The sequence below is a fragment of the Tiliqua scincoides genome, chromosome 6 (assembly GCF_035046505.1).
Source record: "Tiliqua scincoides isolate rTilSci1 chromosome 6, rTilSci1.hap2, whole genome shotgun sequence".
NCBI classification, from domain to species: Eukaryota; Metazoa; Chordata; class Lepidosauria; order Squamata; family Scincidae; genus Tiliqua; species Tiliqua scincoides.
In genome coordinates this window covers 52,586,795-52,614,607 of record NC_089826.1, presented here as the reverse complement: position 1 = coordinate 52,614,607, position 27,813 = coordinate 52,586,795, and the positions used below count along the sequence as shown (strand labels likewise).

Genomic DNA, 27,813 nt, shown 5'->3' with positions numbered 1-27,813 from the left:
GGAAAAAGCAAAAAGCAGAGAAAAGGTAGCTACCATACAAATGAACATTTGTGCCAAAGCATGCTTTGCATTCACATTACAAACTTTACAGTTGCTTTAAGCCTCTTGTGTGAGAATGCCATTAGGCTGAGCTTCTGTCTGCTTTGTAAAGGTGTTATATTTAGCAGTCATTTGAATTCTTGCACTTCAAAAAGGTGTTTGTAAGTAGAAACTTATTTCTGCTAATTCCTTAAGAAATACAAGAATGTGAAAAATCTAGCATTCTTCTCAAAGGTTATTTGTTTTGCTTTAGCATTTTTCATTTAATTCTGGCATTTTATTTACTTTGAGCTCTCTAGACAGGCTATAGAATGGCATATAGAAGAATACTATCAAACAAAGCAATGAAAAATCAAACCAAATGGTCACACAAATTTTTAATATATTTTATAATGAAATCATCACAGTAATTGGATTTTATTTTACTGTAATGATATCCTCTACCACACTAGTATAAATAAAAACATTTAAGATCAATGTTTAATACAGTTCTAAGAAATATCACAGATTAACAAACTGCAATTTTCATGAACCACCAACTGAATTGTTAATAAAACAAAAAACATATGCTGACACCCCCACCCCCATCCTGTTCAACTTTAATAAGGCGCTGCAAGTTTTTACATTAGTAAACCCTTTTGTTGTACAGTACAGGCACACTTATTTCAATTTCAAAATCAATAGTGCATCATGACAAAACCACAGTTTATGTGCCCGTAAGGAAAACTGAGCAGGTAAGAACCAATGAACAAGGTACATTAGATCAGCACACTATAGATCTAAAGTACTAAATGTGAAGTTCTAACATTGAAATAAGACACATCAAGGGGCACAAATTGGTTTTTCTCCATTTCGTGCTGCACAGGGCAATCTAAGAAGACTGTGTGCTTATACAATACATATAAACTTGAATATCTTATGGTAAAGCAAGTGGCTTGAGGGGAGTCTAAAATTAAACAGGGTGTTTGAATATCAGGACATGTTTCTTAGAGAAGAATAGCCCGGTTTTAAAAATCACATGATTCATTTTTAAGTAATAAATAGTGAGTGGAAACATTTCAAGTTGTCTCCTGAAGTGTTTGTATACACAGTCCAAATTCTGTTCTATTAACACTGATTTAAACAAGTCTCCAAATGATGATAAGCACATATTTCAGTTTATAACTAAACAGCAAGAAAGGAGGAGGAAAAATTAAGAACATTAATTTTATCTTTAAAAAAAAATCCCAAAATGAGTGGTTTGCCAGAAATAGTTTAACAGAAATTCAGATCACCACTCAAGTTCACAGCAAAACATTTCGGAGAAAATCTAATCTGGCTGAGCCATTAGGTACTCCAGAGAAACAGTGAAGCATTTTGAAAAGCTATGGCCTAAGCAATTATTAGGGGAGGGCGCACCCACATCTACTCCCATTTAGCAAGCACTAGTTTCCAATTCCAACCAACTTCACTAAATTTATTCTAGAGCAGTGTTATTATTTATTGGATTTATATTCCGCCTTTCTCCCTGAAGGGCACCCAAGTGACTTGGTTGTTTCTCAATGTTAGTCTTCTGCTGTACCACTTCACATGGTCCACCTATCCAAAGTACCATCAGAAGTAACTGACAAAGACATCTTTGCCAGTTATTTCTGGGTTGGGAGGCCAGATACATACACCAGTAAGAGGTCAGGGTGGACAGGAGGGCTTTCTGAGCATGGAAAAGCATGCTTTGGAGCCTCTTACTGCTATTTGTTGTGTTACATCCCTGGTCTCACTGCTAGGCAGCAGGTGTCCAGAAGTTCCGCAAGTACCACCAGACACCACCTCAACTACCACTGGTGGTACCCATACAGTTGGTTGAGAAACACTGTTCTAGAGCTCCTTTGGCATACATTTTTCTCAGTCAAAGTCCTGGATATCCTGGTATCAAGTGCAGGTGGAACCTCAGTATCCACAGAGGGTTCTTACAGAACCCTCTGTGGATACAGAAATCAGTGGATACTGGGGTCCCCTTTAAATGTCTTGTAACAAGGTGCCAACGCTATACTGCATTTAGCCACTAGACAGGGTGAATAATTCCATTAGATTCCATTATTCCCCCCTTGTAGTGGCTGAATGCAGTATATCAATGCATTCTGTGGCAACAATGCAGGAGCAAGAAACCAGGAAATGAGTCTTTAAAGCTATCTTTAATCCCAAGAAGCTTGCAACCAGTGTGGTTTAACACCATGACAGTAGGAAATGGGATTTTAACACTTATTTTCCTTCATATAAGGCATTTAAAGGTGGATCCTGGTATCAGTGATGAGTCGAATCAGTGGATACTGAGGTGCTACCTGTAATTTGCAATAAAGAAATGGGTTAATTTACTCTGGTCACATACCTGAGAGCCCCGTGGCACCAGGGCATGCATAATGTAGGGCTTCTGGTTCTTTATTCTTTTCTTAAAAGAAGCTTTCTGCGCAGCCTTGCAAATAGCTTTTGAAATTTCCAAAATGTGTTTATCAGGTATGGACCTGCTGGGTGGCTGGAAATAGTCAGAAACCACCCTGTGCAGACACAGCCCCTCACGGTACAATTTCATGCTCATGATAATAAATATTTGAATAGCCAACATGGATGCGCCAGCATTAGGAGATGTGGTGCTAATGTTCAGCTGCCAATCAGATCTCCAAAGCTGTCCCATCCACATTTCAGCCATACCTTTACTATGGATTTTGCCTCTTCTTAATTCTTTTCTGGTGGTACTGATGCTTCACACTGCCTAATAGATGTGCACACAAAATACATAATTTCAACCTGATTTATGCGTTCTGCAGGCAGAATTTAAACTTTAAGTACCTTTTCTAGCAAATGATCTGAATTATCTCTGCAGCAACTACATTTCAAAGTTCCTGAAAAAAATTAAAATGATCACAATCTATAATACAGTACTGCGCTATGTTTTAAATTCTGAATTTTTACAAATATCGTGGCTCTTTCTTCCAGTTCTTTATTTTTAAACAGAAACATTAAGGTTATGGCAATTAGGGCTGGATTACAACAAAATACTAATACTTCCTCCACTAGAAAGCTTTTCCCCATCCTTTGTTTACAGAGAATTCTGAATTAATGTACAAAAATCACATTACAAAGGTAAAATTAACTGTGTGAATATTCATTAATTTGCATTTAGTATATTTTTAATCCATAAAAATATAAATAAAACAATGGTAAAATATCAATGTACATCTAGTGCAAGTTATGATTACATTTCTTTCTCCAGTGTCAGGAACTGAACAGACTTTTCTGTAGCAACGAGAAACAAAAAATGATGACTCTTAATGGGGGAAGGAATCTCCAGTGTTTGAACATGCAGTTGTTACCAGACACACATTTATATAGAATGGTTCCTGTTCTTAGTAGAGAAGCAGTATTTTCCTTACACTGCACAACACTGGTATATACCTTAGTGTTTTCATTAATACAAAAAAAATTGCATAAGCCTAGGTCACATTATCTTGCAGCAAAAACATTTCTCTTGAGACAGGTTTTGGCCATTTAAGAAGCAGCACACAAGCTGCTGTATTTCAGACATGCTTCATATAAGTTATTTTACCCGCTCAATCTGAATTTGTCTAAGTAGATTTAAACTGCTGCAAGAATGTCATGATAGACAAATTCTAGGTCAAAATGGCACAAGAAACACTTCCTTCTTGTGATCAAACTCAGCAGGTCACAGTACATCTCAATATGAGAAACTATCATTTCAAAAGGGCACACCAATTGTAAAGAGGCTTTGCTACTGCTCAGGAGAGAGAGACAGAGAGAAATAAAAGCTCTTCTGGAATGTAAAGAGGTGATGTGGAATAACTATGCATTTCATGAGTGAACACAACCATTGTCTGTGGTAGAAAGGGCAAAGTAAGTCTTGTAGTCTTCAAAAGATGGCTCAATTCAAAGTGATCCCTCCAGAAACAGGGACTAACAATCAATTAATGTGTAAGCAAAAGGGTACAGCTTGGAGCCTTCAATCTTCTGACAGAAATTTCCTGCTGCACTATCATGGCAGATCTAGTATTGAGAACAAATCCAGTGCAGGGCTGCAGAAGTTCGTACTTCCACCCTCTATTATCTTGAGGTACATTCTTTTCCCATCTTGCTGCACTTTCCTAAACCAACTCCTGAATTCCAGTAGCATGCTTCTCCAAAAATCCAGCTTTCCTTTTGCATTGCAGAACAATGCCTCACGCTGCTAAAGTGTTGTGCTATTCAACAGATGAACCTCCTCTTCACTTTCCTCTCTCTCCTCCGTTACTGAGTTCAGTTGAACATTATTGATGCGGGGTCTTGGTTTGCCGTCTGGGCCATATGACGGAGGATATCTTTTTTTGTTATGATGCCAAGGAGGCGCCTGGAACGACAGACAGAACATGACTAATGAAATATAAAGGAAAAAGGGAAATAGCCAAGCTAAAGTTGTAGTCAAATCCTTTTTGTTGACAGGAACAGAATGTAGTAAAGCCTGATTTTCTTATTCCAAGAAACATTTTATTGTCATCAAGTAACCATCATTTTGTTAAAAACACTGATATTGTGCTACTAAACAGGATGGTCACTAAGCAGTTACCATTTTTATAATAATCCAAGTAAATAAAAGTTGACCCAAAGTTAACTCTTTATTGATTATTATATGCCAACAAAAAAGTAAAAGGATAATAAAGAAAAAAGGTGTAAATAAGTGATACTGATCCCATTACCAAAGAAAAACATGTCTGAATCTAGCCAAACTCAAAATTGCTTGACAGCTCAATTTTGAGACTCTGTCCAGCACAACCTATTGGTTTGGATGTCTTCATAAGAGCACCTGTAGATAAACTTGAAGTACAGATTATCATAGGTTAATCTGTTTCAAGTTCAGAAACGGAAAAAAGGAAAGTAATTTACTTAGTGTTTTGTCCCCTAATTTATTATCAGTGCTCTTATGATCAAAGTCATACTAGCTAGTAAAGAATATACCAAGGGCTGTTCGAAGAAGGTATTATCACAGGAGAGGCAGAAAGAAAGAATGAGCTTCTGACCTTGTTATTCTGGTTAGTAGTTTTTGCTGTAATTTCTTTTTAAAGAGGATGCATGAAACGCTTGTGAAGTATTAGAATAAAATGCAAGTTCAATTAGCATGTATGCGGCTAAACTTAGAAGACAGATTTTAATAGCAACTACTGTAGAGCAGCAACTAGTACCTAAAGGTGGCACAGACTACATGCAGTAAGACTGACAAACTGAATTGTTGTTTACAATCTTCACTAGGGGATAAAGATTCTTCTAGCTAGAACAGTGATTTTGAAATTGGGAAAGGAACAAAACTGGACATTCTAGTGCTGCAATATGAATATGTCCTAGCTTACAAGTCAAGGCTAAAATGAAGTTTGCAGGTAGACTAGTATTATTGTTTAAAACCCCCGTTTCAGCACATACTTGTTTAACACAATTCCTCAAAACTTATCAGGAAGTAGCAAATGTACCCTGACACCTTTGGGAATAGTACAATTTCAAGTCTTTGACCTATCTAACCCATTTTATGTCATAAACATTCTCATTTAATTACAAAGGGGTCCATCTTAATTTAGCATCTTATTTTTCACAATTGAATTTTACTTATGTTTCAAAATCATACTACTGTCTAATTGAAAAGCCTACATATTTGTATAGAAAGTTCAGCTGTAAATAAGGAAACACTGAACAATTCACAAGTTTCATGCTTCCTGGCATCTAAAGTGTCTAATGAGGAGATCTGATATATCTAATCACCAAGGGTTCGACGTGCTGCTTTAGTTGCTCGAGATGTTCTAATATGTTCTTCTTTGTGATGATCCCCAAGACAATCCTGAAACAGATCATGTTATGCTAATAACTGTGTGTGAAATCAAACAAAAATGCTCCAATTATAATGAGAGAAGTTTAGAAAAAAATAAAATGAGAACATGAACTGAATGAATGCTAATAATGAAAAAGTTAACTGAAAAATGTTCTAGAGCTCAACACCCATTTTTCTGTGATTTAAAATCTGTTTTGCAGTTAGTTCAAAATGCATATTAGAATTGACATAATACACACACTGAATGCAGGTATCTGGAGGTTTACCATTATCACAATCAAGTGCTCTATGTTTCCTTGCAAATATCAGATACAAAACCCACAGAATTTCCATCTTGAATTCTGCCTGTGAACTCTGCAATTCCACACATACAATAAATTAGCCAAATCAAAATTTGCATGCATTTATTTATTTTGGATTTTCTTTTTAGAATTGGGAAAATACTAGGAAAAAAATAAGGCATAAATGTGCTATAGCAATAGAATCAGGGAGTAACAGACACTGGCTGGACCAAAAGTTATGCAGGATGCCAAAAGGCACCCTTCCAACCTTTGGAAGTTCTGCTTAGTTTGTTGTTGGTCTGGTTTGTTTTGGGGGGGGGAGGGGGCTGCTGGAGTAACGTATGTCAACTCCACTGTCTGTATCTTGACAATTTTTCACAAGCTGAGAGCAGAAATGTTGTTTTAAATGTTAAGGCTAACAGGCTCAGGCTGTCGCCCTCTTCACTAGATACTAAATCCTGCATTTGAACAATTCTAAAGGATTCAATAATAAGCAACAAAGATCTGCAATGTCCTCCATTCACATTATTTAAGGTAAGGATAGCACCATCAAATGCAGAATTAAGAGTCTTTGTTTCCAAACTGTTAACATTCTCAAATGCAAAAACAACAAATTAACAAGCTGACACAAGAAAACAAACATGAATATTACATAGCAGCAGATTAACAAACAAGCAATATTCTTAAAGGAAATTAAAAATTTCCCAAGTACTTTAGCATTAATTAACTATGTAGAAGGTTGTTTTTTCTGGAAAATTTGTCTTTTTAAGATGTATCACAAGAGTATGATATTTTTTATTACACAAATAGATCCCCTTCCATATGATTAGTTTTGGGTATTATCAAGCGGTTTTAACAGTTTAACAAGCCCAATGTCTTGACAGAAAATTGTTATTTTCTAGAATGTGATTGTGTATAAATCCCCATTGCACAATCAGAGCAAGGATATTTTAAAGAAAAATACATACATATTGGGAACATATATTGGCCTTTCAAAAAGTTATGCATTCAATAAAGTTGAAAATACTATAGTAAATACAACAATGGAACAGTATTTAAATAATGCCATACACAAGATAATAGTTTAACTTTCAATTTGGGCTGAAATTAATTCTAAATACTTGTTCATTAAACAGTATTATAATGAGTAAATTCAAGTAGTTTATTGCAAGTTAAATAAGTTATGGCAAGTCCCTAAAGTCTAATACACAATATCAATCCAAAGATAAAATGTTTCAAAATAAAAGTTAGACCTTTTATTGTTATTTCCAGCTCATTAGTGCTGGAACTGCAAAAATAAGTCATCTACTCATATTAAGTAAAGTGTCAGAGGAGGGACATGCATAAACTCAGACCAATTCCTACAGGCAGTATTTTCTGTTTTACACTGCCTGCAATTCAAGGAAGCTGATTTACAGAGTTCCACAAGTCCTCTGATGGCATGCTGTGTTCTACCAACATAAGTAGTTATATGGGTAAGAAAAAGCAGGTTGCTTACCTGTATCTCATTTTCTCCAACTGATCATCAGTGCAGTCACATCAACTGGTTCTGCACCTGCACAAAGCTTAATTCAAAAATTTCTAGAGCTAAATCTCAAGCCTTCGCTCTCATGAAAGCCCATCTTACTCCTAGGAAGAATGCATGCCCAAATGGGTGCGGCCTGCACCCTTTCCTTCCATTCCTCAAATCACCACAGTAACCCCCCCCCCCAAAAAGGCCAGAATGAAAGAGCCCACAACAGCAGGCATGAGGGAGGTTGTGTGGCTGCACAGATGACCATGTGAAGAACATCCATCACAGATAAAAGCAACCTGTTCTTCTTCATGGTTTCTATGCAGTCACACCTATGGAAGACTAGTAGCAGGCTTAACCAGAAGGAGGGTTCAGTGCAGTTAAGTTGAACCAAATGTGAAGTATGGATCATTCAAATGTCATGAATCTTGTAATGGACATCAAGAACATAGTGATCTACAGAAACTGTAGACTGAGACCAGGTTGCAGAACAGGGACTACAATAACTCACTCAAATTCCAAGATTGAAGCTACAGCTTGCATTGTGTAGGGTATTCCGGGGGCACAAACAGGTAAGACAGCAAGTTGGTACCCCTCTTTCAGATGCCAAAATGATACTCAATGTTTATTAGTAAGCCAAGAATAAGAAATAAAAAAAGGGATCCTTCCAACACCATCCAGTAGCCAACACAGCTGCGGAACTCCTTGCCGCAGGATGTGGTGAAGACACCTGGTCCAGATGTCTTTAAATGGGGATTGGAATATTTAAGGAGGAAAATGCCATCACAAGTTTCAAGACATGATGGGTATACTGCACCTCCTGGTTCTAGAAGCAGGCTGTATCTGAATGCCAGATGCCAAAGAGTGACAACAGGATACATGTATCTTGTTGTCTTATGTGCTTCCTGAGGCATCTAATGGGCCACTGTGAGATACAGGAAGATGGACTAGATGGCCTTTGGCCTGATCCAGCAGGGCTCTTATATTCTTAATGACCAACTCTTCAGAACGAAGTTATAGCTACCAAAAGGAAACTTTGAGAAAAATAGTCAGAGACCGCAGGAAACAAGAAGCTCAAAGGGATTAAAAGCAGCATTCCCACTAAGCTAAGCATTCCCGAGCCAATACAGCTAGAAACAAAGCTCTACACCATTCAGAGTTTCCAGAAGTCCAGCAATGACATGACATCACTGTGGTCTGAAAACACTGCTGTGCAGTTGAACAAGGGGTCTGAACAGTGGCACAGACCCCTTAGAGGGAATACTACTTAGAAGTAAGCTTTGTCAGGACCAGAGGTGAAGCCCATGATGCCAGCATAAGGTGCTGGTGAAAAAAAGACACAGTAGCTCCTTGAGAAAGCATTTTATAAGGGGGTTGGGACCCCCAGGATAAAGGAGCATATAACAGAAATATAGTTGGAAGATGAAGCTTTAAGGAAGAAGAGAACACAACCAAATGATTCAGAAACGACATACGGGCCAGAATGACTCGTATGTGCACTGTTTGAGGATAATTTATAATGTGGTCAGCATTTTATTTCTATTGATTTCAAGACATGCAGGCGATGCATATTTAACCAAACTTGGTACCAGGTTCCTGTCTAAAGAGCAAAGGGTCACACCAGTAATGTGATTATTAGAAAGACTGTTGAGAAGAGGCCACAGATCCACTTGCCAGGAAGGTCACACTTCTGATTAAAAGGCAATGTAATTAACCCGTGCCCAAACATATCCAAAGAAGCTTCAAGCATTGGATTTGAACTGAGCTTTTTTACTGCTCAAGTGTTAATGCAGTTTTCATGTCCCCCAAATAGAAATGAAGCTTTCCAACTCGGATTCCTGCTGGAACAGCAAATTTGATGGCAAATTTGAACAACCTAGCTACTTCCCTGGACTCCTGAGTTTGGGGAAAACAACTCCAGAAAATAAAGGAAAGGTTTCAAACCTCAAGAGGTCCTCACCAACCCCATGGTTAAGCTCCATCTAGTAAATTGAGTTCCTCCTCCCTACACCCCGGCTGACCCAAAGCAGCCAGAATAGCAGCAGCATTTCCTCTCTCCCCAAGTTGTCATCCACTGGGAGAAGGAATGACAGAGAGTGAGAGAAGGTGCAGGCCAGTCAAGAAAGGGGAGCAATTCCAACAGCATCGATTACAAGGACCTGTTGCAGGCGTGGCTGGAACTTTCAATTATCCCAATGTGGAGAGGAGGCCCACCTTCTTGTTTGTCAGCTTCTGGGAGCTAGGGCTTTCCCCTGGGTGACTCACGGGGGTACGTTGCCACCAAAAGGGCACCACCAAAGAAGATAATCCCTATGAGATTTATAAGAGTGAGCGCCCTCTCCATTTGATGTCCACCTTGAGTCTTGGTGCAGAAGGAGTAGTGAAGTGAGCCTGCACGCCCCCTATGAGAGAGGGGCCAAGAGAGACTGCTCATAGTTCATGTGAAGCCTCAGGTGGTTGAGGAAGTTGATATGACAGAGTGCTAGATGATGGTGGGATAAGAAACTGATGTCAAAAATGAAAGTTCCAACAGCTTTGAGGAGGGTGCTACCGGTAAGTTACACCTGAAGCAACAATGACTTCTGGTGTCAGAAGTGAACAAATCAGAGACCACATAGAGACCTGTAGGGCTCTCCCACACAGAATGACATGAGCAGTTTTAACAGGCTTGCTTCATAAAATGCTAGCCATGAAAACAGAAATCTACCTTACGTTCCTCCACCAAACAGAGGAGGCAACATTCATGGCTATCAAGATTAGTGAGTTTACCCCAACAACTTCTACATTTCTTGAATGACATCCAGAGACTCATAAGCTTGAAGCCAGAGAACGGTGAAACCAGATAAAAATAAAAAAGGAGCTACAAAAGAGCAACAAAGAAACAGATGAAAAAAGAAAAGGAACAAGAAGTGTAAAGCTGCCTTGGGTGCCCTCCAGGGAGAATGGAGAGGAACTAATCGAATAAATAAATAATAGGGACAAAGCTCACTTAAAGAAAACCTAAAAGAAAGTTATTCATAAAGCAATCACTGGGGCAGTCAATGAAGAATTGGCATAGTCTATGCCTATTTGGGCATGAGCTCTTCCTAGATACGAGTGAAGTCTGTGTAAAAGAGTTGAATCTTGGCTCTAGATTAGAAGGTTCCATATGAAGCTCTGTGCAGACGCAGAAGCCACATGTGTGACTACACAGAGAACAAAAAGAAGCCAGCAGGTTCTGGCAGTATGTCTGAGCTGGCCTCATCCACGTGCAGTTAAGGATATGAGTGCACATGTTGCACTCTCTTCTGATGCCGCATTTCCCTTCTCATGTGCAATATAAAAAGTAATAATGCATGAAGGGGCAGTCTTAACTGCTCCCACATGATTATGAGAAGAGAAAAAGCATACTGGAAAAGAGAGTGGGACATATGTGCTCACAATCTTAACTGTGTGTGGACAGGGCAAGATCAGATACATCATCTAAATGACCTAGTAAAATCCGTTAAAGTAACACCACCACTTTGAGTGAGCCACTGGATAAAGGTGGTATCTACACTGTAAAAATAAACCAACATCTGGACAAGCTTCAGGACACAATGGCCTCAAAGATTATACTGAGAAGGATCACATCTTTAGGTCATGGGTTGCAACCTATGGTGTTGAACAGGGGCAGGATGTTGTCACTTCTCTCCATAGGCAAAATAAAGAGTGTCACTAGATACTAGAGATAGAGAAGGGAAACTAAGCATGCAGAGTCTGTTTTGAGGAACAGATCCATGTGCACTGTAACATAAATCTTATTGCCCCTCCCCATCATTAGTTTTAGGTGTATGAAACTATACAATATGAAGGTGACAAGAGCATGGACCTCTTCAAAAAAGGAAGAAAATTACAATCACTATAGCTGTAAAACTAGTTGTAGCATTCACTCTAACACAAAGTATACACCAACTGACTATACTATGATAAAAAGCTTAGGGTCATATTGTAACATGAGTACTCTTGCAAATCATTCCTACTTTTAAAGAGTCAAGTCAGAGAAAACAAATCCCACTACTTCCTAGAAAGACACAAATGCACTAAAAAACTGCAAGCAGTTCAATAGTGTCAATGTGAAGTCAGTTGTAGATACTAACTACTCCTATATGATATGGGATCTCTATACCTAAGACACCAAGGGTTATATCTTGTACTTCTAATCACTGAAGGCATCCCAAGGGGAAATTTTCAGTCTCCCCTTGCACTCCTGAAGTACCTACTCTGGAGAGCATCCCAGCCCTCACGAACAGGGTTTCAGAGGAAGGGGAGATTGGCAAAAATTCATCCCTTGCACAAACTCACAACCCTAACACAATAATCAGGACTACTCTCATGTTTTAAGAACATGACAAACAGTTCTTAATGTACTTTAGTAATTCTTTCCCACTCCTTAGTATGGAAGCATATAGCAAAGAAGATTTCATCATGCCACAAAATTAACCAAAGATGATGCCCATTGCTTATTATGGGCTGTGGAAAAACAAGTTGGAAAAAATTGTAAGACTGAATAGTCTTTATTTACTTCAAAAATTTTTTAAAGGAAAAAATGCAGACTTCTATTCAACACCCTACTGTAAAGTTGTCCCACATATAATGGTTTGCATCCAAAGAATGTTAGTCATTATTAGGAACAACTGAAATCAAAGAGAAGGTAATTGCGACTAACCTAAATCCAAATGATTTCAATGAAACTCAAGGCCCAAAGCTATCCCTTCCCAGCACCACAAGGAACAGCTGCGCCAAAATGGCCACTGCTGTATCCTGTGGGGCCAGGGAAGGTGCTGCAGGTCTCTTGGGGTAAGGGAACATAGGTCCCTTTACCCCATGTTGAGCACGGCTAGCCCCGGTTGCTTTACTCGAATCTGTGCCAGTCTTTGAGCTGGTGCATAACTGAGGGGACCCGCGTCAGACGGCTCGGTTCAGAAGGATAGCATCCAGCGGCAGCCTCTGCTGCTGCCCCCGCCCCCTCTCAGACTCAATCCACCCACCAGCCCTCTCTCCACCCAATTCTGCTCCCTCCATGCCTTCCCCCTTCCCCCAAACGTCTCCCTGCCACTTGGTAGGAATGTGGTCCTTTGCTTTCTTTCAGTGCTGGATGCCCAGCGCCAACTGGCACTGGCCTCTCCACCACCACTGCACACTCCCTGCTGCCTGCAAAGCACCTTATGACACTTTTGCAACAGCCATTGCCAGGGCAGTGCACTGGCCACAGGTGCAGCCCTGGCATAGGACTGGGCTGCCCATTATGAGTAGCTTTCTCTGGATATAACTCACTGTTTTAAAGTAGTGTTAGGATGTTAGACTTCAGAAAAAGTAACTGGAGGGGGAGGAGGAAAAATAAGTACCCTCAAACTTTTGCAGTAAGAAAATCATTTTATATCACTGGACTCACCCATTGTGTGTTACAAGGCACTGCCTTAGGCCCAACTTGCGGAAAATATCCACCACTATCTCCATTGGTGTGTGATCTGTCACAGTAAAAGGGCTCATATCAAGAATGCTTCTAAGCTTCAAAGGCCGAGGACTTTCTGCTGGAAGTGATGGTGTATGCTGGGCAAAACAGACCCTGGAGCTGCCAACAATGCCTTCTTGCTTCTTTCTAGCACTTTCTTTAATCCCGATAGAAAAAGAAAAACATGAAGGAGACCAAATTAACATATTTAAAATAATGTACATTCAAAACAGATGCAAGACATCACAAAACTGCAAGCAAAGATCTATGCCTAGTATTTTATAGCTACAAACATAACCTTTCTCCTTGATGTCCGTATCACATTTGTGCAAGCAGCCATAATGTCTTAAATATGAATAAGTCCATTCAACTCCACATATTATCCACACCTGGAAAGGTATTCTGGTGGTCCGATATACTAGACGACAGTAGAAGCATAGAGTTGGAAGACACCTACAAGATCTTTGATTCCAACCCCCTGCCAATGCAGGTTGTCCACAATTTACATTCCTGAGAAATGGTTATCCAGCATCTGCTTAAAAACCTCCAATGATGAAGAATCTACCACCTTTGGAGGCAGACTGTTCCACCACCAAACAGACATTTTTCCTAATATTTAATCAAAATCTCCCTTGTAATTTAAACCCATTTATCCTGGTCCTTCACTCCAGAGCAAGTGAAAAAAAACACACTTCTTCCTTATGAGTCCCTCAGATATTTGTAGATAGTTGTCACCCTTTAATCGTCTCTTCTCCAAACAAAACAAGCCCAACTCCTTCAACCTCTCCTTAGAGGCCACGGTCTCCAGCTTCCACATTATTCTAGTCTCCCTCCTCTGGAACCACTCCAATTCGTTATATCCCTCAAACTGCAGCACCCAGAACTGGACACAATATTCCAGATGGGGAACGTCTAAGGCAGAACACAGCAGTACTGTTATTTCTTGCAATCTGGACACTATACTTCTGCTGATGCAGCCTAGAATCACTTTCACTTTCTTTGCCCCCATGTCACACTGCCAGCTCATGTCCAGCTTGTCTATTAAATGCCCAGGTCTTTTTCTTATGTATTTTGCTCAGACAGTCTTATGCATGTACTTCTGATTTTTCCTACCTGTATGCAGAACTTTATATTTATCCCTGTTAAAGTTCATTGTTTACATTTGCCCAGTTTTACATCCTGAGGATGGAAGAGGATCCTATCCTCTAGGGTATTAGCTACTCCTTCCAAGGAATGCTGATTTTAGAATTGTAGTTGTAACATGTCTTTTAACAATAAGTCTCCAAGACAGCTAACAAGAGATACTAAAAGCAATACAAAATCATATATTATATAAAAAACTCAAATTTAATGCACCCCATAGATATAAGCACAACATCAAGGTTGTTGAGAAAGTGCATAGGTACAGAATCATACTGCATATTGAGCTTTACTTTCAAGATTTCATAATTACCTTCTAAGAGACCACGCTAGTTTCACAATTGCTTAAAAATTAATATGAACTTTTCAGAGGGGAAAACCTCCAGAAAGTTTTCCTATCTCAAAGACCACAATACCACCCCTTTATGGATGTTACACATTCCTGAAATACATGCACTTTGAATGTGACAGTCAAAAGTAGTACCACACACAGACACAAAATAAACTTTACTTAAACACAGAGGTAACCACGACAAGGCTATGGTGGCACAACACTTGAATATGTCTTTTGTCTTTCAAAGATTTTGTTAAGCAAAAGACCCACTAGATATTTCATTTGGCTTGATTCCAACCCTATTGCTTCTAAGGCTACTTTACAGTGGCAGGAATGCCATATTTTGATTTGGACTTTCAAAGTGAAGAAAGCACTCATTTAATAGGAAAGTGGAAACTGGAACACAAGATCTGCATGCAAAATAGCTTATACTACTTCAACCCCCCAAATACACCCCCACCTGCATCACCAAATTAACATCATTCTCCAAAACATCCATTGTGATTGCTCTCATGTTAATACCTTTGAATGGGAACAGACTTTCAGAATATTGAAAAATAATTACCTATTGCAATAGTTAAATCTCTCCTTAGAGCAAATCCCACTAGCCTCTGGGACTCTTTTGACATTATAACAGGGAAACCATTATAGCTGGTTTCATTGATCAAATTTTCTATATCATCCACTGTCATGTTATCTTGCGTTAACACTGCCAGGGGTGGATCATTTCTTCGAGGTCTCATGACATCAGCAGCCAATGTAGTGTGGGTAAATTCTTCTTTGGCATCCAAGAAAGGATATCCATTCAGACGAATGTGTGCTTCATAGATACCTTCCCTGCCAAAAGCGTCTCCTACCCACTTGCTTGTCATTACAGCAGCCATGAGGGGCACGATGTATTCCAGCCCACCAGTTAACTCAAATACAATAACCACAAGTGAAACTGTCATTCTTGTGACACCACCTGAAAAAGAAAAAACAAAAGGTTGCTTATCATTATGTCCTTATAGAACAATGCAAAACTGTGAGGTTCTTTGGCCAGCTAGATGCTACCATGTATCAGTAAGGCAGCAAGCTGATTACTGAAGGCTTCGTTATGACACTGTTACTAACAAAAAATATAGAAAAGTTTAATATTTAACTACGTAGTAATGAAAGGCACTGATGCATTTTATAAAAGAACAGGATGTATACTGTCTTTAAAAGGAAGAAAAATGGTTGATTTATTGCATTTCATAAAATCGCTTTAACCCCAAGAGCTAAAACCAATCTTTTTAGTTGCAAAGTAAAGGCTTTTTGGTGCTGCGATATTCAGTGAACAAACCTAAAATCACTACTAGATAACATGCAATAAATTGATTTTCAAAGTCAAATAATTATACCAAAAAATGCAGACATTAACTTCTTGGGAATGGAAAGCTTTTAGCTCTGAAAAAGCCACTAATCTTCACCAAAGTAGTTTTCTCTATAGCCCTGAGGTATTCAATCTGTGTGTCCCACCTCCTTAGGGAGGCGTGGCTAGCCTCCAGGGGCATCACCAGGCATCTCGGGGAGAGAGGCTGGGCTGGGTGCTGCTGACTTGCTGCTTTTCCGCAGCTGTGAACGAGGCGGGTGAGGCTGAGAGGGCTGTGAAACATGCTGGGGGGGAGGTAGGAGAGAAGGCTGGCTGGGCAGGCAGAGGTGACGCATCTCAGTATGGAGCTCTCTCCATGTGCAACCTCACCCCAAGCACTACATTCCCCAGTGTGCCCCTCACCCTGGGCATCCTGGGATTGGTCAAGGCTGGAGGAGAGAAGAGTTTGGAGGTGCTGCGTCTCATCAGCACAGGGGTGCTCCTGGAAGGCTTCAAAGCAGAAGGGAAGAGTAAGTCCTCCACTTGGGGAGCCCTGCCTGCTCTTAGTGTCCAAATGCCACAGCCTGCATCCCTCTGTCTTGCCTGGGGAGAACAGGGATGGCATCTGCATGTTGGGTGTATGTGTGTGAGAAGCCCCCATCTACTTTTGGGGTGAGTTGTAATCTTGCTGGGTGTGGCTGCAATCCTTTCCACACTTTCCTGGAAGTAAGCCCCATTGACTCAAATGGGGCTTACTTCTGAGCAGACCTACATAGGTTTGGGGTCTGTGTCAGCTTAACCCAGGATCTTCACCTTTCTCTTCCCCCCCTCCAAAAAAGAGAAAAAAGTCACTCTTGATGGCTTTGCCTCCAAAAATTGGCTAAAAATTAAAATCCCCATTCCTTTTTAGCCATTCCTCTTCTTCCTCCTGCCTCCTTTGGGGGGGGGGTACTCTGTTGGCTGCTATTGTAAGACAAAAGGCACAACCCTAGCTCGGTCTACTCAGAAGTAAGTCCTACTGTGTTCAATGGGACTTACTCCCAGGAAAGTGGGGTTAGAATTCCAGCCAAACAGTCTCTAGGTCTCAGTTTGTATCAGTCTGCAATTAGCAGATACACACAAAGTCTTCCCCTCCCCTAGCAAGTTCATCACTTCCCCCCTCCCTTTCCAAAACCCTCCAGGTGTGCTGCTAACAAACTTGGGGCACAATCCTAACCAGGTCTACTCAGAAGTAAGTCCTATTTTGTTCAATGGGGCTTACTATCAGGTAAATGTGGTTAGGATTGCAGCCTCAGAGTGCTGGCAGCCTTGTTTCTAGTGTATAATTATAACACCTTCATCCCCATTTTGGGGGTAACTGAGGGGAGGTGTTGTAATGGGGAGCTGTGGCCAATGGCTACAAGGATCAGGGGAGGCGCAAGCCAGAAAAGTTTGAGAACCACTGCTATAGCTTATTGCTTTTTCAATAGGTTTGTTAGTTTCTGTACACTTCTCCAAAAAATCAGCTGACTAAACTCATCTTAACATTTACTCATGATTTATCTAGCTGCAACAGTGGGTACTGGAAGTCATTTGGTTCACTAGTCAGTTTGCATTTCTGATTTAGATTTGTGAATCATGTCATAACCCACTATAGCACAAGTAGCTAGAACTATAACCTCTGCTAACTGGTCGAAGAGGTACCTTTCAAAGTAGTGTCCTCTTAAACTTAGCAGGGGGAAAGCAATTATCCCTCATCACCCCAGTATGGCATCTTTTCCAGTGATTGCTGCCCATGTCTCTTCTGTATTTTTTGAGATTGTGAGCCCTCTGGGAACAGGGAACCATTTATTGATTTATTTTATTATATAACCTGCTTTGCAAACTACTCATATTGAAAAGCAGCCTATAAAAATTCTTAATAATGATAATGCTTCATACATTCTAGACCAGGGGTGCCCAAACCCTGGCCCTGGAGCCACATCTGGCCCTCGAGGCTTCTCAATGCGGCCCTCAGGGAGCCCCCAGTCTCCAATGAGCCTCTAGCCCTCTGGAGATTTGCTGGAGCCCGCAATGGCCCGACACAACTCTCTCAGCGTGAGGGTGACTGTTTGACCTCTAGCATGAGCTGTGGGGTTAGAGCTCCCTCCACTGCTTGCTGTTTCATGTCTGTGATGCAGCAGAGGCAGCAAAGGAAAGGTCAACCTTGCTTTGTGCAAGGCCTTTTATAGGCCCTGAGCTATTGCAAGACCTTCATTCATTCATACAAGTTCATCTTTAATATATTCATTTATGTAAATTTATGTAAATTTATTCAAGTTTTAAATGTAAATTAATTCTTTTTCCCCCCAGCCCCTGACACAGTGTCAGAGTGATGATGTGGCCCTCCAGCCAAAAACTTTGGACACCCTTCTTCTAGACCAAACACAGTACTACAAAAATCATGCACCGTGAGTTCATATTCGTGAATACTAATCCCAATTCAGATTTAGCTTTGAAAGCTTTATCATGCCACATCAGAAATAGCTTTGAATATAGGGTCACAGCTGACATTGCAAACCAGAAGAGGCACCACTGCATTTATACAAGACATGAGTTCATAGAATCATAGCCACTGTGATGTTGACTACTACACCTTTTCAATAACTATTTTTTCCAAAATCTTGCACTCTTTCCTATGGACAAGCAGTTCAAGATAATAAGTTCTTCAGATGCTGGACTCAGTCATTTCAATGGTCTTCTTCATACCAGTTTACCTATTCAAGCAACCTGAAAATGGACGAATTATTTTTATTTGCTGTGTTACGATTTAGTTACCTAAGCATGCAGCAGCACCAACCATAGCATAGAGGCCTGGTGTTATACAATCTGCTCCAACTTCACACCACTCCTTGAAGATAAACCAGTCATGGTGATAATACGCAAGCTGTTCCACAGCAATTCCCACAATTCTCCCAGCTATTGCTCCAATCGCCATACTAGGTATGAACAAGCCTGATGGAACCTAAAGAGGAAAAAAAAATGATGACCTTGTAGAGGAAATGGCTCATAAGTGTTAACTTATGTCTATAAGTTCAGGTTCAAGACTATGACCCATCTAGAGATGTGGAATCTTTTACAGCTACAAGACCATACAAGTTTTGAATACAAATTGCCTCTTTTTTCTTTCTTTCCATGAAAAGATAACTGGAAAAATGTGGAAAGCTTCTCCTAGAATGCTATTAACCAGAGTTCTGGGAAAGTTTGGGAAACAGTACAAGCCTGTGCCAGGATCACACCTATGCTAAGAGGCAGGTTCAACAGAGTGGGAAGATTTGCACCATCATTTCTGGATGATGGTTAAGTGGATGTAAGAATGAAACATGCTCCAGGCACTGACCCACTGCAATAGAGCAGAGGTCTTTAGTAGCCATTTGTTCTCTTCAGCACACCCTGCTAAAGGTCTATGCATAAGTGCAGCACAGCTACAATATTCTCACCCCCTTCTCCCTCTTCACACATTGGCAATGCTTCAGTATACAAAATCAATCCACAATTCTCCTTGCTGTTGCTGTGTAGCAGAGCAAACCCATTATCACAGTTTGCTTTCCTGAACAGGCTGTTTCAAAGACAAAATTAAATTCTGCATCTGAAATGTTCAGAAAAGGTATGTCTGAAGTCACCACAAGTCTGCACAAGTTATATTTCTCTTCAAGTTCCTAGAAGCCAACATCCACAATCAAAACTGGTTCCATTCAAGATGAAACAGCCTAAAAGATTCATACCAAGTTCTGCTCTCTATAAATTGTCACCTGATGTAAAGATTAGTCTGCACTCACCCACCCACCTCCTGTTTTCTTCAGAGATCTGGCACATACTGCTTAAAAACATCTTACAACATTTTATTGTAAATGTGTAGGATAGAAGTGTACTGTAATTCAAATTCCTACACCAACTCTTGGCAGAGCTCATACTTTCACAGCAATAAGGTCTTGTCTTCTGAAGATTGGCCTTCCTACTCTCACAAGATCTACTGGGGAGGAGAACACAGCCATGTTTGTTCTCCTATCTGAAATCACAAATTTCTTAACTTCACAAAAATCAGTGTACATATTATTGACAGAACACACAAGTAACCACTTGACTTCTATACTGATTTAATTTGATGCATATTTTACTAAAGACCATTTGAAATATATTATAAAATAGCTTTTTAAGAATAGAAAGGTAAAAGTCTAAGCCAATTTTCTCAATTTTAAAGAGAAAAGAAAAGCAAATAATTTTTCCAGAAGCCATCTACATAAAAAAGGAACAGGAAGGAAGTAATGATCAACAAAGCAGCATTTGTTACAGCTTACCTTGATACCAAAGGTGAAGACTGTCATGATAATCTTAAATATAAGAGCTAAACATAGCTGCCAAATCGCTGAATACACTCCAGTGCCTGCTGGACGGTCAGGAATATCATCTACTGTTTTAGTGGCATTCATGTCATTTTTGTAATCACAAAGGGAAGAAGACTCCAAAGGCCCACAGTCTGTGAAGAGTTCTTTAATAAGCTCACTGGTGTTGACTCTGGTGTATGGGTTTGGAAAAGCTATGACAGCAGTTATTGCTGCTACAATAATGACCTCCAGAACTGGATACTTTCCAAATTTTGTTGATTTGCGTCGGCGACACCAAGCAATGTTTGCACGGATGAAAAATGCTCCCCACAACCCACCAAACACTCCCAGAAGAATGAAGGGTAACAGTTCAAACAGGTACCATGGGGTATGGTATTCAACATAAAAAAGAACCAGGCGGCTGTTACCAAAAGGATTGATTGATCTCAAAACAAATGCAGCTACCAAAGCAGCAAAAAATGATCTCCATAAGGTTTTCAGAGGAAAATAATAACTGACCTGCAAGAGAAAGATACAAAGTAGTCTGCTGTGAAAACTTGCTCTCATTTCAAATGCATATACAAGCAAGCAAAAAAATGATATTGTCAATAGTTAATAGATAATGCCAAATACTAGTTTACATTCTGAAAGTATCAGGATGCAATATCCCAAGTAGATATTTCCAAAGTCACAATGAAACAGCTAAGCAAAAATAAAGAAAAAAGATTTATGTTAAAATAGAGCAATATTTTAACAGGCAGGGCAATATTCACAGACATGTTTTTATGACTTGGGATCAATTCCCACAATTAAATAGGTTTTGTTTGGCATAGAACAGTGTTTCTCAACCAAGGGCACGGGGACCACCAGTGGTACATGAGGTGATGTCTGGTGGTACTTGCAGGACCCTAGACACCTGCCGCCTGGAAGCGAGATCAGGAAAACAAAACAAACAGTGGCAAGAGGCTCCAGAGTATGCTCTTCCATGCTCGAAAAAGCCTCTTGTCCACCCTGAGCCTCTTACTGGTGTTTGTTGTGTTATATCTGGCCTCCCAACCCAAAACTCACTGGCAATGATGTCATCACCAGTTACTTCTGATGGTACTTTGAACAGGTGGACGATGGGAAGTGGTATGGTGGAAGACAAACACGGCAAAGAACAAAGCAATTTTAATAGCTTTGCAACATGTAGAAAGCATGCTGAGTTGTAGCCAAAGACTCAGTTCATCACACCAGGAAAACAGCTTAGTATATCACAATAAACAAATGAACCACAATTACATAGCTAGTTCACCATATGTCAGATTCAGCCTGAATTCTGTCATATATTTTTCCATCAATTTGAACATATGAATTTGCTTTAAGTACCTAGAATGCATATTTACATCAAACACCAGGAGCAACAGCTGAGCTGTACTGATGATAGCAACAATGGAGCTCTACACAGAGAGAAGATTGAGGAAGAAGCTCCCAGCAGTTTAAGAATTTTAGGTTTTCTAATCAGAGACAAGCAGACAGAATCTATTCTTGCCTGCCAGATGAGGATGGGGGGAAAAAACTCACAAGAGATAAGAGTTATAGGGAATCCCGAGCATGGAGTCAAATCCCTCTAGTACTCAAGTAAAAGAGTGGGATAGTTCACAGCTTTGAGGAGAAGTGGAGGACATACCTTATTCTTGGGGGTTAAGAACAAGGCACACAAAAAGTCTGACTCACCCTCCCAGCACCAAACTTGTGCACAAGGCTTGTTGACTTTTCTCTTTTGCTGGATCAAAAGCTGATCAGAAGCTGTGTCTGTAACAAACCCTTCCAGGGGCGTGCTGAAAGTCGCCGCCCTACCCCATTATAGTATCAGTCAGAAGTTCACCTTTTCCCTCTGACTCATTTTATGGAGTCTCCCCCTGAACCCCAATGCAAATAACAGCAATCAAGCCATTTTTCAGGCTTCAGAGAAAGCTGTTTATTTGATCCTCAGACATATCCTCACTGCATTATTTTAAAAATGAGCTCACACAAACTGCACTTCCAATATTAATTTTTCAATCACACTATTTCAAGAACAGGTAAAATAAGACCACACAAATCTAGAGTTACCAATAGAGTAATAATGAAAACACATGCACTTTCAGAACTGTTTATACATACCTCTTCCAGGCTGAAAAGAACTCCACCAATGGGAGCCCCAAAGGCTACTGATACTCCAGCTGCTGAAGCTGCTGATAATACCTGCAGGAAGGATTATACAGCTTTAAGACAGTGGGAAATAGTTAATAGAAACAACTCATTGGTATAGCTTATCCACAAAAAGCCCGATAAACAGCAGCTAAAGTAATCCTTCATGCCTACTGGGGTTAGGAGAAATATTTATAACATTAGGAGACAGTGAGGGAGAGGTGCTTTCTCTAAGACAGCAGGATGACCAGAACTGAACAACTGTTCAAAAACTGTTGCATTCAAAGTCAATCATAAAATTCAAACAATTCAAACCTTAAATGAGGGAGCAGAACAAGTCTGTACTTTAAGACATTTTGTACTGCTACAATATCACTATTATTGATAGTGAACATGTTGTGAGATATGAAAAATGTATTTACAGTACACCTATATAGCAGTACTCTATTGTGTGGACTTATCTTGAAATCTCAGAGCTCCACAGACAGCTTTAACCACCACCTCCCACCCCCAAGAATCCCTAGATCTAGCATCCCCATTGCTGGGTCCTTTGCAGTGAGCCACTAGGCTTGTTTGTTTTGCTCTGTTGTAGCACACCCACCTCCCAGGCTGTTAAAGAAAAATACTATAGAGACCAAACAACATTTGTAGGGTTCTTGCCAACCCAGGTGCACCTGTAAGGCCAAAAGTCTGCTCCCAAAGGAGTGATCCAGCAAAAAAAAAAAAAAAAAAAAAAGTGTTTTATAAGAAAATATGTAAGAATAAAGATATGAAAAAGTTCTATTATCTGAACAAATGGGAGGAGAAAAGCATTTCCTCTAGAGTAGAGATTTTCAGTGTGCCATGAATGGTCCACAGGTGTGTTGCGGAAGTTTGGTCATTTTTAGTAGGGCCATTGGGGAATGTTAGCCTCCTGCTGATGTGTCTTTACAATTGTCAAAAAAACTGATGATGTGCCTTGACAATTTTAGCACCTTGTCAGTGTGCAGTGAGATGAAAAAGGTTAAGAATCATTGCTTTAGAGCAGGGATGTCCAAATTTTTGGGCAAGAGGGCCACATCAAATATCTGGCACAGTGTTGAGGGTCGAAAAAAAATGTAAATATAAAATTTAAATAAAGTAGGGATGGAACTTAAATGAGCGAATAAATGAATGAATGCGCTCATTCATTCAACCTCTCCAGCTCTCAGAACACCCTTCAGATGCAACCAAAACACAACTCCAGTCAGGTTCAGTTGAATGGGCCAGAGGCTTTCGAGGGAAAAGAGACTGGCTGTGGGTCGGACAGAGGTTCACCGCAGGCCGCATCTGGCCCCTGGGCCTGGTTTTGTAGACTCCTGGTTTAGAGTGTAGCCCAAAAAAGGAAACTGACTCTGGGAGCTGACATTTAACCTTATGCTGTAACATTGTTCCTTGAAATACACATACAATTCTATCAAGCTATGCCCCACTTGCCCTTGAGAATTTCTTTAACACTCATTACTGCACAATTTTGCCAGAGCTACTATGTTAGCAGCATTAAATGTAAAGGTCATACCCACAGCTGCTGGGATTCTGCACTCTCTCAACATCTATAAAAACCTCTTGTGTGGTATATAAAAACTGGGTAGAACAGGATCTATTTCTCAGAACTAGAGCAACAGTTTCTACATTATAGGGCAGGGATGAGGGGGTCCAGAGCCAGAAACTTTCCTGCCATTGCAGCACATAGGAATGCATTCTTGGTTCAAAATGCCAATAAGTCACTGCTAATACAGCACAGCAAATCCTAGACTTAAATAAATGTTTTGAGTGGGTAAAAATCTCTTGAATACACAAGTGCTTCTAAAGTGACACCTTTTAAAATTACTTCTCAATAGCTTACTAACTCTTTCTATAAAACATTCATTTTTTCTCCTCTATTTCCAAAATATTTGACCTGAATTGAATTATTAAAATGCAAACATGTTTGTAACAAACATTTGCTATTGCCCCCTTTCATCACAGTAATTATGCAAGTATAGCATTTATAATTTTAAGACACACGCACCTCCCTTTTTTTTGCTTCATTTGTGCTATACTTCGGAAAGAGGTAGGAAAAGATGTTTCCACAGCAGCAGGCAACATGTACAAGAGGACCCTCTTTTCCTAAACTCAAACCTGAGGCTACAGCCAAGACTAAAGTGACTGTTTTTATCATCAAGGTCCATTTGCCCAAGTATCCTCTAATGATGAAGCCACTCAGGATAGTTTTGATCTAAAACAATAAAAGAAAGATGAACTTTATTGGGATAGTAGTCTACAGGGTTAAAAATTTAATGCAATTGGTTAAGAAACTTCATCTGAAGTCAGAAGTGTATCCTGAACTGCAATCCTCAGGACACACAGAGTTGAATCCCATTTAGGGCACAATCCTAACCAGGTCTACACAGAAGTAAGTCCTATTTTGTTCAATGGGGCTTACTCTCAGGAAAGTGTAGTTAGGATTGCAGCCTTAGTTAGTCATCACTAAGTCCCACTGTTTTCAGTTGGACTTTTAATGACTAATTAAACTTGTGGATACAACTAATTTCCTGGTTAATCTCACTGGCTTTAACAGTTTTGTTTTGTGTTTTTGTTGTTTATAAAACATATAAGTTATATGTCACATCATTTGTCTTCATTAACTTTTCTTAAAACATGGTTAAGAATAAAAATATGACAAACCTACCTCTGGAATTCCAGAGCCGCAAGCATAAGGTGCAAACACCTTCACCAGAGAAACTGCTAGGAAAGCAAAGCTCAAGGCCCAGAAAATATATGTTATGTAGTTCATTATGTAGGATCCTGGACCCTAAAAGAAAACAAACAGAATGAACAAGTTTTGGTTATCTTAAACCATTGGTATTTAATTGCAGATTAATATTTTGACAAGATAGGCTATGTTTTGTTTAGGTGCAACAATTACAGCATGCTGGATGGGGGTGAGTCACTGACCGACTATTCTTTTTTAACTCTCTATGGCAGTGCTCACCAAACTTACCAGGGTCACAACACCCCCACAGCATCTTCCTCCTGGCTCAGCCAGGTGCCACTGCCCCTATCTTGGATCACAGGAAATTTCATGAGATTCAAGACGGCAGTAGCCAAGACTTAAGAGAACTCATGCTATTCAAGATGGTGGCACCCAAGAAAGCTGGTAGGAAGGGCCACTTGGGACACCCTGTAGTGTGTGCTATGGTACCCTAAGGCACCACAGCTCAAAGTTTGAGAACCACTTCTATATGGAGTAACAAAATAGATCATTTGCAAGTCAATCCTTTAGAATGCTCCCAAAATGCCTTTACTGGGCCTAGTTATTTCCCCTGGATGCAAAACTACACCAGCATTGTAGACTCTTGCTCTATTGTGCCACAGCTACTAGAAGGGAAAACTGCCACATAGGTAAGGGTGTCTTTGGATACCAACAACCATTTGCAATGCCACAGGTAAAGTTTCTGAACATGATGGCGCTGGTTCTAGCACTGATATCAGCTACCACACTGATTTAAATGACAGCACAATTCTCCAAGGGCTAAGGGAGCTCCTTCTCTTTGTGTACACAAGAGCTGGATCAGGCCAAGCAAGTCTTTTTACATCCGCTTAAAACGCAGTACTTCCGGCCATTTCACTTTTAGTTACAACCACATTACTAGGAAAATGGGCAGCCCACAAACATGTCACACCAGTGGTATTTTATGTATGTCCTTTGTTGTCAATTATAACAATGCTGCTAATAATTAGTTGAGACGACTAAACAGTACCCCTATTTCACAGATGAATAGGTCAGCAGAACACCGACTTGAATGTTAGAGCTATACTTACTTCTGCTTGACCAAGTATTAGTTCTGCCCATGTTTTCCATTGTGGACATTTGTCTCGCTCTTCAAACGTTGCCTCATTTGATAGCCAGCAACACTGTTCGTGGTTAAACCAAAGGGCACCGAGGCAAATACCTTCCTTTAAATCAGTCATCCAATCTGCAGCAATATCTATCAACCCAGCCAATGCACCTGTTGTATAAATAGTGACAGGCTTGCACTTTGAGAAACTATACATAAACAAAATAATCAATTCTCACAGAGGATAAAGAAAACATAATGCATTCAAAAATTTGTTGTCTTCCAAGAAGTAGTTTTTTTGATAAAATATTACTGTTGCCCAAGTCAAACCACTTCTATCAAAATCCCATTAATGGTGCAATTAATTCAGAAATGTTTTTCTAAGAAATGCCCTTACATTACTGACAAGTATGCCACTAAAAAGAGTCGAAATATTCATTGAAATAATGAATGAGGTGTGGTTTGTAATCACTTCTCAGTTATAAGAAACAAGGTATATGGACTATCACATCCGTGCCGTCATGATTGTTTCTTTTTCTGTAAATACCAGGTTGGGGATGAAGAGAGGATCCAGATTGGGAACATGGGAGTGTTGGGGGCTTTAGCATCTCTCCTGCAATGGTCCCAATCCAGATCAAGGTTGAAATAAATGAGAACTGTTTTCCCAGGCCAAATAGCATATACAGGATGAAAATTTCAGAATACTTCCCCCAACACACACAGTTCTAGAAGCAGAACCTTGCTTCCCAATCCACAACATCTTTGCCTCCGAAACAAGTCATAAACGCTGTCAATGCACACACTTTCAGGTTAAGTGTATGCAGATATATATAGCAACACACAGGAAACCCCCAACGGCTCAGAAAAACATTCAGACAAGAACCTAAACAGGTTTAGACCTCACAAACATCCCCATGCATTAATGGAAAGCTCTTGGTTTATAGCCCCCATGCTGCAAGGCATTGCATTCCACAAGACAGTTTGAGAGCCACTAAGTGCTTGAGGGGGCGGGGGGAGGCAGCGGGGGCAGGGGGAAGGCAGCAGCGCGTTCCCCAACATCACGCCGCTCAGGGGGGCTGCAGGGGCTTGGGTGCACATGGGTGCAGGGGAGCCCTGTGCGATCTTCTGCGTCACCTTCTGCTTTAGCGGAGGCAGAGCACGATCTCTCTGCTTTTACTTTCACTGCTGCAGGGAGCCCTGCAGAAGGTCGTGCAGGGCTCCCCGCACCCCTGGGAGGCTGCAGGAAGCTTGGGTAAGTGCACCCAAGCCCCTGCAGCCCCCTGGCACTGCTGCCTCCTCCCTGTCTCCAGGCTGCCCCCGTCCCTTAAGGGGGCCGAGGCCAGGGCCCACAGGCTGGGGCATCACGACGCCCCAGTTTGAAAAGCCCTGCCATAGGATCTGGAATCCTAAGTAGCATTTACTTTAGGGGCACAAGGACTTGGAGTATGACGGCAGTGCAGGAAAGCCCTGTGAACATTAACAATATAATCCTTTGGATCTAAGCCAA

The 27,813-nt window shown here is 40.4% G+C and overlaps 1 protein-coding gene across 5 annotated transcripts in view; it reads right to left on the bottom strand.

Moving 5' to 3' along the window:
- Positions 1 to 408: 408 nt before the first annotated feature.
- CLCN3 (chloride voltage-gated channel 3) overlaps positions 409 to 27,813 on the bottom strand; it is a 77,654-nt gene continuing 50,249 nt past the window's right edge. For 3 of the 5 annotated variants that reach the window (XM_066632797.1, XM_066632798.1, XM_066632799.1), the window contains 10 exons: positions 26,290 to 26,477; positions 25,157 to 25,279; positions 24,497 to 24,703; positions 22,441 to 22,521; positions 20,269 to 20,814; positions 18,749 to 18,935; positions 15,185 to 15,583; positions 13,086 to 13,302; positions 5,812 to 5,887; positions 409 to 4,414 (listed from right to left, as the gene is read on the bottom strand). In XM_066632797.1, the coding sequence (XP_066488894.1) occupies positions 4,256 to 4,414; positions 5,812 to 5,887; positions 13,086 to 13,302; positions 15,185 to 15,583; positions 18,749 to 18,935; positions 20,269 to 20,814; positions 22,441 to 22,521; positions 24,497 to 24,703; positions 25,157 to 25,279; positions 26,290 to 26,477 (2,183 nt within the window). In that variant the 3' untranslated portion in view covers positions 409 to 4,255. The remainder of the gene's footprint in view (positions 4,415 to 5,811; positions 5,888 to 13,085; positions 13,303 to 15,184; positions 15,584 to 18,748; positions 18,936 to 20,268; positions 20,815 to 22,440; positions 22,522 to 24,496; positions 24,704 to 25,156; positions 25,280 to 26,289; positions 26,478 to 27,813) is intronic. The other 2 variants (XM_066632800.1, XM_066632801.1) reach the window with 1 other exon arrangement.